General features: G+C 46.1%; 1 protein-coding gene across 1 annotated transcript; it reads left to right on the top strand.

The window, feature by feature from the left end:
- Nucleotides 1–1,234: 1,234 nt before the first annotated feature.
- On the top strand, nucleotides 1,235–1,691 carry LOC118578030 (eukaryotic translation initiation factor 1-like). The gene has a single exon (XM_036178640.1). It carries the CDS (start codon nucleotides 1,235–1,237, stop codon nucleotides 1,634–1,636), a length of 402 nt encoding a protein of 133 aa, XP_036034533.1. The 3' UTR covers nucleotides 1,637–1,691.
- The last annotated feature ends 8,121 nt before the right edge of the window (nucleotides 1,692–9,812 follow it).

Raw genomic sequence — 9,812 nt, 5'->3', positions numbered from 1 at the left:
GAGATGCTTTTTAAACAAAAGGGGGAATTAAAGAATCCCAGGGATAGATCCCATAATGCTTTACTAACTTTAAATGTTTTAAATGCTAATGAAGCAGGGACAATGGCTGCTGAAAGGCATGGGATCATAGGAAAAAAACCGCTGAACTGAGTCAAACTGTGTGCCACAGGGATAGTTTGATATCAGAATGGAAACCTGGGAAGAGTTATACTGGGGCCGAGGGTATGCTTATGTTTCTGTAAGAGACGGAAAGTTGTGGAAGAAAGAGATTTTAAAAAAGCCTTTAAAGTGAACGGCTGATTCTCCTACCAGGGCCATTGCCTGATGAAAGGGAAGGAACAGTTTGACTGGCTGGGGAATGTTCAAATGCTACAGCTTTGTTCCTTGCTGTGCTATCTGTGGTAACTGTACAAGTAACGAGAACCAATGATACATATTGGGCCTATGTTCCGAATCCTCCATTAACACAGGAGTGAGTTGGGAGATATGGATATCCCTGTGGTGGTTAATGAATCATCTTGGCTTCCTGGTCCTTATAACAATCAAAGACCGTCTAAGCCTATGGAGGAGGGCATGGAAATCATGAGTTATACTGTGGGAGTGCAAGGAATTCATATTTGTATGGGAAATAGAATTCAATGTCTACTGTGGGATGTTCTGTATGTTAAATGTGTTGCTCTGATTGGTTCATAAATAAAACACTGATTGGCCAGTAGCCAGGCAGGAAGTATAGGCGGGAGAAGGAGAGAAGAGAATTCTGGGAACAGGAAGGCTGAGTCAGGAGCCGCTGCCAGCCGCTGCCATGAGTACCAACATGTAAGATACTGGTAAGCCACAAGCCATGTGGCAAGGTATAGATTTATAGAAGTGGGTTAATTTAAGATAGAAAAACTAGATAACAAGAAATCTGCCACGGCAGAGGTGCATTATTTATACAAGGAATCACAGACACTCAACTGAGTACTTAGCCAGCTCTACCTCAATCTCGATTTTCTCCTCCCAGATTTCTCCTTCTATTTATTCTCTCTATGGGCCAGCCCTGCCTATCCTTTCTTCTGACTTGCTATTGGCTCTTCAGCTCTTTATTAGACCATTTAGGTGTTTTAGACAGGCAAAGTAACACAGCTTCACAGAGTTAAACAAATGCAACATAAAAGAATGCAACATATCTTTGCATCATTAAACAAATGTTCCACAGCATAAACAAATGTAACACATAGTAAAATAATATTCTATGCTCCAGTCACTGAGCCGCTGCCAAGGACTCAGCTGCCTCCCCCTTGAGTCCCCTTGCTTCCCGACGCTGAACCTCCACTCTTTCGACCCCTTTGCTGATGCAAGTAAGGGTGATGACCTGCTTCCTGCTGGCACCGAGGATTATATCCATATAAGAATTCAACAGAGAAATGGCAGGAAGACCCTTACTACTGTCCAAGGGATCGCTGATGATTACGATAAAAAGAAACTAGTGAAGGCGTTTAAGAAGGAATTTGCCTGCAATGGTACTGTAATTGAGCATCCAGAATATGGAGAAGTAATTCAGCTACAGGGTGAATTACAGTTTGAGAACATATGCCAGTTCCTGATAGATATTGGACTGGCTAAGGACGACCAGCTGAAGGTCCATGGGTTTTAAGTGCTTGTGACTCTCTGAAGCTTAAGTGAGGATTTTCTTGCAATGAGTAGAATTTCCCTCTGTCCCTTGTCACGAGTTTAAAGCCCTCACAGCTTGTATTATGTAATCATTTGGGGTCCACTTTTAACTTGTCTAGTGTAACTCCTTCATGCAATAAACTGAAATGAGCCACAAAAATAATATTCTACAACATAATGCTACCCAGGATTTTTATAAATTTCATATGCTTCATGCATCTGGTTTTAGAGGACAGGAGATGATGCTGTCACCATCCTGCTCCCAGCTCCCAGCTCCATCTGTTTTGTAAGAGGTGAGTTACCAACAAGGAATCTGACCGGGAACATCGGCAGCACGTAAGAGTGAGAGCCGTCAAGTGCTGATCAATATCTCCCACGTGGAAGTCATTGACTAGAGCCCTTATAGCTCCCTCAAGAAAGATATTCTCACTTAAAATTGAGACGGCATTGATATAGTTCAAATGGAATTGTGGAAATTAGTTCTACCGTTGACAAATCTATTCAATGGCATGGAGTTGGAATGTCAGGTCCTCTCCTGCAATTTGGCAATTCAGTTCAGACTCACTCATGGAAGAGATACTATGACCAAGGCGGCTCTTACAAGAGAAGACATTTAATTGGAGCTGGCATATAGTTTCAGAGGTTGAGTCCATTATCATCTGAAGCACTTATCTAATTATTCTTTATCAATAAAACCTTAGCAGTCAAATATCGAGGTAAGAGGAGAGACCTCCTCTCTCTCTCCTTTCTTTATCCAAAAGGGCCAAGAAACTTTTTAAACCCTTCCCTACTACTTCCTGTGTCTCTCTATATGTCCTTGGTCCTCCAAAACTTCTATGGCTAATTTTGGTCAGCTAATAGCTAGCTCTGCCCTCTGATGAAAGTAAACTTTATTGGCAGTCTTGGGAGTATTAGGACCCCAGTTAACTTCTGTATAGCCTTGGGGTACCTATCATCTGATGGTCATTCTTGAAACTGAATAAATTGAGGTTGGTTTTCTAATAACCTTGGGCTACTGTTCTTCAGTTTCATAATGCACTGGTATGGTAGGTTCTGCTCTAAACCCTTCTGTGTGTGAATATTTTTCTTAGCTTCATTAATAGGTCTTTCTAAGGATTGTATCTTATCAGTCAATTTTTTTTTGTATTTACCATTGATATCAAACCACTTTTTTAGGGATAAAATATGTATTACTAACCTGATAATGATGATAATTGACTTTATGTAAATCCCAGCTAAGTTGATTACCCCTTCATTTAATTTTTCTATTTCAAACCATCCACTGTGGAACCATGCAGAAACCTAACTCTGCATCACAATATTTTACCCCATTCTTTACGTGGGGTAAAAAAAAATTTTTAAAAAACAAATTCCGCCTTAAGAAGTCCCAGGTGTCTCACCAGATCTACTGATGACAGCAGAGAAGGCTGAGGCTGCTGTTGCTGCGCTGCACAGCTGTGCAGAGCATGCAGGCAGTGCACAGCCTGGTCAAGGAGAGCTGCAGCTGCTTGCATGTACCTGGGAGCTGAAAGTGTGCGGCGGCGGGGTGGTTGGAGAAAAGTCCCAGCGGGTGTAGAACTAGCTACCCTAGTGTGGCAGAGGCCTGAGGAGGGGTCCAGGGGAAGCCCACAACCCACGAGGAGAGAGAGTGAGCCACCTGAGAAGTGAACACAAGAAGAAGCCTGTGTTGTGGGAAGTAAGGGCATGGGCCTCCTGAGCGACAGAGCTGGCCGGTGTTGGGCGGCTGTTAGGCGGCATTTGGGGACGGGGATGTGCTGCGGCTGGAGACCACTGTAGAGAGGCTGCAGCAGGAAAACCTCAGGCTCATGTGGAGGGCCTGGGGGAAGAGAGAGAAAACCAGCTGTGTTGGCGACTCCAGCAGCTGCAAAGCCGGCAGCCAGCAGCGGAACTTGTGCCCTGTGATAGATGCCGGATGAGGCATTTATCACATTATTCTCTATCAATAAAAACTCAGGAGTCAGATATTGGAGTAAGAGCCTGATTGATCAGAGTGGTGGTGAAGTGACCAGTGACCTCCTCTCTCTCTCTCCTTCATCTAAAAGGGCAGAGAATCTTTCTAAACCCCTCCCTACTAATTCCTGTGTCTCTCTATATGTCCTTGGTGTTAGGATTCTGCCACTCTAGCTATATGTCCGGACATGCTCAGTTTAGTAGCTAAGTAAGGGGTTACGTCTTACATAGTCAGTGCACTGGGTGATTGCCCAAATGTGCGCATGGCGTGGTTATACAATCAGCACATGTGTGGCAGTAGCTCCGTAAGCCCGCCTGTACATATGCAGGGGAATCCTTAAAGAGCCGGACACAGACCCCTCCCCTTCTCTCTTCTGCTCTTTCCTCCCTGCAACTCTCTCTCTCTGTCCCAGGCCTGGCCACGCTCTCTTTTGTCCCTTGCTTCCTCCTAATAAAGTTCTGATGTTGGGTTTGGTCATGCCTTTGACCTTTCCTCGCACGTAACAGTGCCATGCATTTAAAACCAACACTTGGTCCTCCAAAACCTCTATGGATAGTTTTGGTCAGCTGGTATCTAGCTCCACCCTCTGATTCAAAGTAAACTTTATTGGCAGTCTTGGGAATGTCAGAGTTCGATTAACTGTCCCACAACAACCATCATGGAATGGCTACACTCAGTAGCTGAAAGCTATGTCTGATCCATAGGCAGAGAGAATTAGGGCCTGCTTTGTCTTTGACATCTCAAAGCCCACCCCAGTGACACACTTCCTCCAAGGCCACACCTCCTAATCCTTCTAGTCCTTCCAAACAGTTCCACTCCCTGGTGACTAAGCATTTCAATATGTGGGTCTATGGGGTCGTTCTTAATCAAACCACCCTAGAGGGCAGAGTCCTGAGAGAATTTCACTGTTGTTTTGCTAAAAGGCCACATTGTCAAACTGCCTTCTAAGTGTGTGTGTGTGTGTGTGTGTGTGTGTGTGTGTGTGTGTGTGTTTACACTCATAGATTAGTGCTGCTCACAATCTTGGTTGGAGAAGTTTTTTTTGGCAGTGGGCAGAGAGGTGGAGGCAGAGACTCATATAATTGGCCAAATGCTGAAAATAGTGACTGTGAGTGTTCTGCCTTAAAAGGGATGTCTTCTTCAGCACCCTCAAGGCTCAGGAACACCCTGGAAGAAGGGCAAGAAGGATCGCAAAAGCGGGAGGGAGGGTGGTGGTGAGTGCTGTGAAATGCTGCCCTCTGGACATGAGCCGGCTGTTCCACTCACGAACTCAAGGTCTATGCGAGACCTGCACAAGATCAAACTGGACAAAATTCCAGCATGGAGGAGGAGCGGCTCACAGGCTCCACATAGTTGAGGAGTTATTGGCAGTAGATGAATGGCTGCTGGGGTAGGGAAGAGTCAGTTTTCTTTGGGCGAGTGGTGACTGCTAGGTTGGCTCTGAGAGATGGTACCATACCTATTTGTATTCTGCAGAACTCATGGGTTATTAAAAAAAGATGGGCAGTGGTGGTGCATACCTTTAATCCCAGCACTGGAGAGGCAGAGGCAGGTGAATCTCTCTGAGTTCGAGGCCAGCCTGAGCTACAAAGCGACAGTCAGAGCTGTTACACAGAGAAACGCTGCCTTGGAAGACCAAAGAAGAAGAGGAGGAGGAGAAGACATTCATTTGGGAGAGGACTATGTTGGGGGCCACAGAGAGAGTTAGAAGTGGGGACTGGGTATGGCTCTAATTGATGAAAATATATTGGATACATAGGGTGTGGTGGCACACACCTATGATTTCAGCACCCATGAGGATCATCACAAATTCAGGTCTAGCCTGGTCTATAGACCATATTTCAGCCATCTAGGTCTATATAAGACCCTGTCTCAAAACAACAAAAACAGACCAAACAAGACAGCAGAATGAAGAAAGGAAGGAAGGGGATCGGCCATCCTACACACACCTAGCTCTAAGCGAGTCTAGAGGCATGAGAAGCTGTTGGTGTGAGTCCCAGAGTCCCAGGGCCAGATTGCTTGGAGTTTTGATGCCCACGAAGAGCAGAAACCAGCCCCAGCCATGAGTGAGTAAAGAGCGAGGAAGAGAGGGTTGGCGGAGGAAATCCTTCACTTGTTGGGATTGGATGGTGCCGGCTCACATCTTCTCTACAGACTTCTCTGCAAACAGTCCCATGGACGGCCTGGAAGTCATGGTCTCCAAACACACCTTTTTTCTGTCACCTAAAATCATCACAGTTGTCATTTTAAAGAGATCTTCAGGGACCTAGAGTGACTCAGCAGTTAAGAGAGGACCAAGGTTCAGTTCCCAAAACTCACAACTGTCTGTAACTCCAGTTTTAATGATTTGGTGCCCTCTTCTGGCCTCTGCATGCACTGCATGCACCTGGTGCACATACATACATGTAGGCAAAAACCTCACACACAAGGTAAAAATAAGTGTTTTTAAAAAGCCACCTTACCCCTCACTTGTAAGATGGCCATACTTTTGGTTCACTCTCCCCACTTGGATCTCCTCCTCACAGTGCCTTTGTTTGAACCCAGGGCCTCACACATACCTGGCAAGTGTTCTAGCACTGAGCTACTGCCCTAGCCTTCACCTGCACTGCTCGATTTTAGCTAAATGAATGAGAAGTGATATGATTCATTTTTTTTGTTTTTGTTTAGATCCATCTTTTATTATTTTCCTTGTCAGGTGCCATGGTGCATGCCTTTAATCCCAGCACTCTAGAAGCAGAGGCAAGTGGATCTCTGAGCTCAAGGCCAGCCTTGTCTACAGAATAAATTCTAAGACAGTCAGGATTACACAGAGACCTTGTCTCAAAACAGCAAAATATATATATAAACACATCCTTCTTTTATTATTTTTAATTGTGTGTGTGTGTGTGTGTGTGTGTGTGTGTGTGTGTGTGGTAGGTATGTGCACATGAGTGCAGGTGTCTGCAGAGACTGAGTTACAGGTAGTTGTGAGTCATTTGATGTGGGTGTTGGCAACTGAATGCAGGTCCTCTGCAAGAGCAGCATGTGCTCCTAACCACTGAGCCATCTCTCCAGCTCTGGCACTAGACCCACTACTCAGCATACATAGTAACATTTACTATTTTTAATTTTTTCTCTTTTTTGTAACTATTTTCTTGAATGGCTTTCATTCCTGATGCTCCATTCTCTGTTTCTCTTTTTCTCTGTTTGCTTCTGAGACAATCTCATGAGTTTAGGCTTTGTTATGGTCTTGAACTCCTGATGCTCTTGTCTCCCTCCACAAGATTGGGATTCCAAGCCTGCGCTACCACCACCATGCTGGGCTTCTTTTTCACTCTCAGGAAACCTTTCCCCACCATTCACACACAAACCCTACGTTCCTTCCTGGCTTTCACCAGTTTCAAGTGTAGATGCTTAGTGTGCACAGGATTTTGGGTTCCATGCCCAGCCCGGGCAAAAAGAACACAAGGATGACAAAGGCAACATCAAACAACAGAGCAAGGAGGAACGGGGAGTGCTCAGGGATCAAAGAACCAAACCTGTAACCCCAGCACTTCCGCAGTGGAGGGTGAGCAATCCCTGACCAGCCTGGGCTACATAGTGAGATTGTTTCCCCTCGATGACTTAGTATTTAGTGTGTGCGCATGTCAGCACTGGTGCCCTTCTTCCATCATGTGAGTCCCAAGAATTGAACTCAGGTTTTCAGGCTTGGTGGCTGGTGACACAGGACAAGGGCAGCTGTGGGCTACTTCACTGGCTCCTACATAGTGATTCTGAGGCCATCTGAGGCTGCGGGAGACATTGTCTCATAAACAAACAAAACAGAGAACCAAATCTCATAGCCTGAAGAAGCAAGGGGCGGCCAGCTACTCTTCCCACGTCTTTCTCCAGGGCCAGGAACAGCCTTGGAGAGCAGCTTGGAAACAACACAGCTTTACCTCACCAACGTTCACATTACAGCCTGGGACTTCATCTCAAAGCCCTTCCAGAGGTGCCCTTACCTCCTGCCATTCCTCATGTCTTCCTCCCATAGATTCAGGGCGAGGTGGGGATGTGTACTTTCTGCTCTTTTTCTAAAGTGCCTTTTCCTCATAAAAAAAAAAAAAGATGATTATATTTTATATGTATGGGTGTTTTGCCTGCATGTATGTCTATGCAACACAGAGGCCAAAAGAGGTACCAGATATCCTGGAGTTATAAATGTTTGCATATGGGTGCTGGGAATCGAACCTGGTCCTCTGGAAGAGCAGCCAGTGCTCTTACCCATTGAGTCATCTCTCCAGCCATTTTCTTCATTTTGATTGCATAAGAGTCCAATGTTTTCTTCATGTTCTCATTTCCACGATCAAAAGCAGGTGACCAAGGTGACCAAGGTTAGTCCGCATGTGGAAATTTCTGTCCAGAGGAGATTCTGGGCCTGACCTGGGCTCTGAGTGTGTCTGACTTTTGAGGGTAGAAACCCTTTCCGGGTCCTGTCTTTTCTGCTGCTGCTGTCACCACTCCCCTCCCCCCTGTCCCCACCCCCCCCCCCCCCCCCGCATGACCCACTTTCCTGACACGTCACTCAAAGTGTCATTTCTAGGGGAGGGGATTGGTTTTGGATTAGGGGGATAGATTCTCATGTATCCCAGGCTAGCCTGGAATTTACTATGTAGCTAAGGATGACTTTGAACTCCTAATCCTTCTTCCTTTACCTGGCAAGTGCAAGCTAGCATCACAGACATCTCCACCACTCCTGGCTGAGCCTTCAGAACATATTGACTTCACACCTCCAGAATCTGGACAGTTATTTGCCATAAGCTCTGACCACACAGTGTGATACCTGTGAGAAAGCACTCAAGCCAGAGGGTGGGGAGACAGAGGATGAGGAGACAGGGGACAGGGAGAGGTAATTATTCTGACCTTTGGAGCCGTCCTTAGCTAAGGACCTACCCTCTGCCCTCACCCCCACAAAACTGTGCCCTTTGGGGCCACTGGCCACCAAATCCAATGAGCCTCTTCCTTTGGCCCCAGCAAATGGCAGACTGGTCATTGGGTCTTCCTGGTGGCTTCCATGCAACCCCTAACTTCTGAACTTCTGTAAATATCCAAGACGCTCACACAGATGAAGTCTGAATTCAGAACAGCTCTGGGGGCCTAGCCTCCTCTAGGGCTCCCCAGCTCTCCTGTGGGGCAGCGACTGTGTGACTAGGCCTGGGGCTTTGATCTGCCCAGCCCAAGGGCCGCTCATCACACTCAGATCCTTCCTGAGGCTTAAGTGTTCCACAGCCTCTCTCCCCCTTCCCTGTCTCCCTTTCTGTCTCATTTCACTCACCTTCTCTGGCTCTCGCTTCTCCTGCCCCACCTGGAACTGCTAGAAACTGTGTTCTTCTAACACCAGGATTATCTTGATTGTTTTTCAGTGCTGGGGATGGAACCCAGGGCTGTGTGTATGCTAGGCTCTACCACTGAGGCACGTACTCAGCCTCCAGGACTATCATAATAACAAGTCAAGACTTAAATTGTCACTGAGTGTGGTAGAGCAGAGGCAGGCAGACCTCTGAGCTCAACACCATCCTGGTCTACAAAGCAAGTTCCAGGCCAGCCAGGGATACACAGTGAGACCCCGCCCCACCCCAAAGACTTATAGGCTCTCTTATAGGTCCTGACCTCCTTGGTTTCCTTCTATACCAAAATATTGAGGGCTCCCTTGAGCAGAATGTCCTACTTCTATTGAATCCTCACTAAATGGAGAACCCCTCATATTTTCTAAGTCTTTATCACCCTACTCTAATGCCTCATACCTCTTGCTATATAACCCACTCACACAAGCAGAATTCTAGACACTTCTATGTATAACTGTGTGAGTCTTAAACTGTATGTGAGTTCATGCCAAGATCTCCAACTTTAATTTCTTGCCACATGGAGTATCCCAGGATCCCATACCATCTGTACTCTCCCACCATCTGCCATGCACTCATGAAGCTGCTCTCTCCCAGTGTGTTTCACTTGTGGATTTATGTAGTCTCTAGATGAAGGCTCATTCCCAAGTACGTCAACACAGCAGAGAGCATCCAACACGTACCACTGAGCTAGATGCTACAGACATATGAAGTCATTTAATTCCTGTGGCAGCCACACAGGACGTGTCCTATTTCTTCCACTTTGGTCTGAAGTACAGAGAAGCTAACTAACTTAGCATTCTGTATGGTTAATAAATGGCAGAACC

The sequence above is a fragment of the Onychomys torridus genome, chromosome 2 (assembly GCF_903995425.1).
Source record: "Onychomys torridus chromosome 2, mOncTor1.1, whole genome shotgun sequence".
Lineage (NCBI taxonomy): Eukaryota > Metazoa > Chordata > Mammalia > Rodentia > Cricetidae > Onychomys > Onychomys torridus.
The sequence above is the reverse complement of the archived record's forward strand: the minus strand, read 5'-3'. Positions and strand labels throughout refer to the sequence as shown.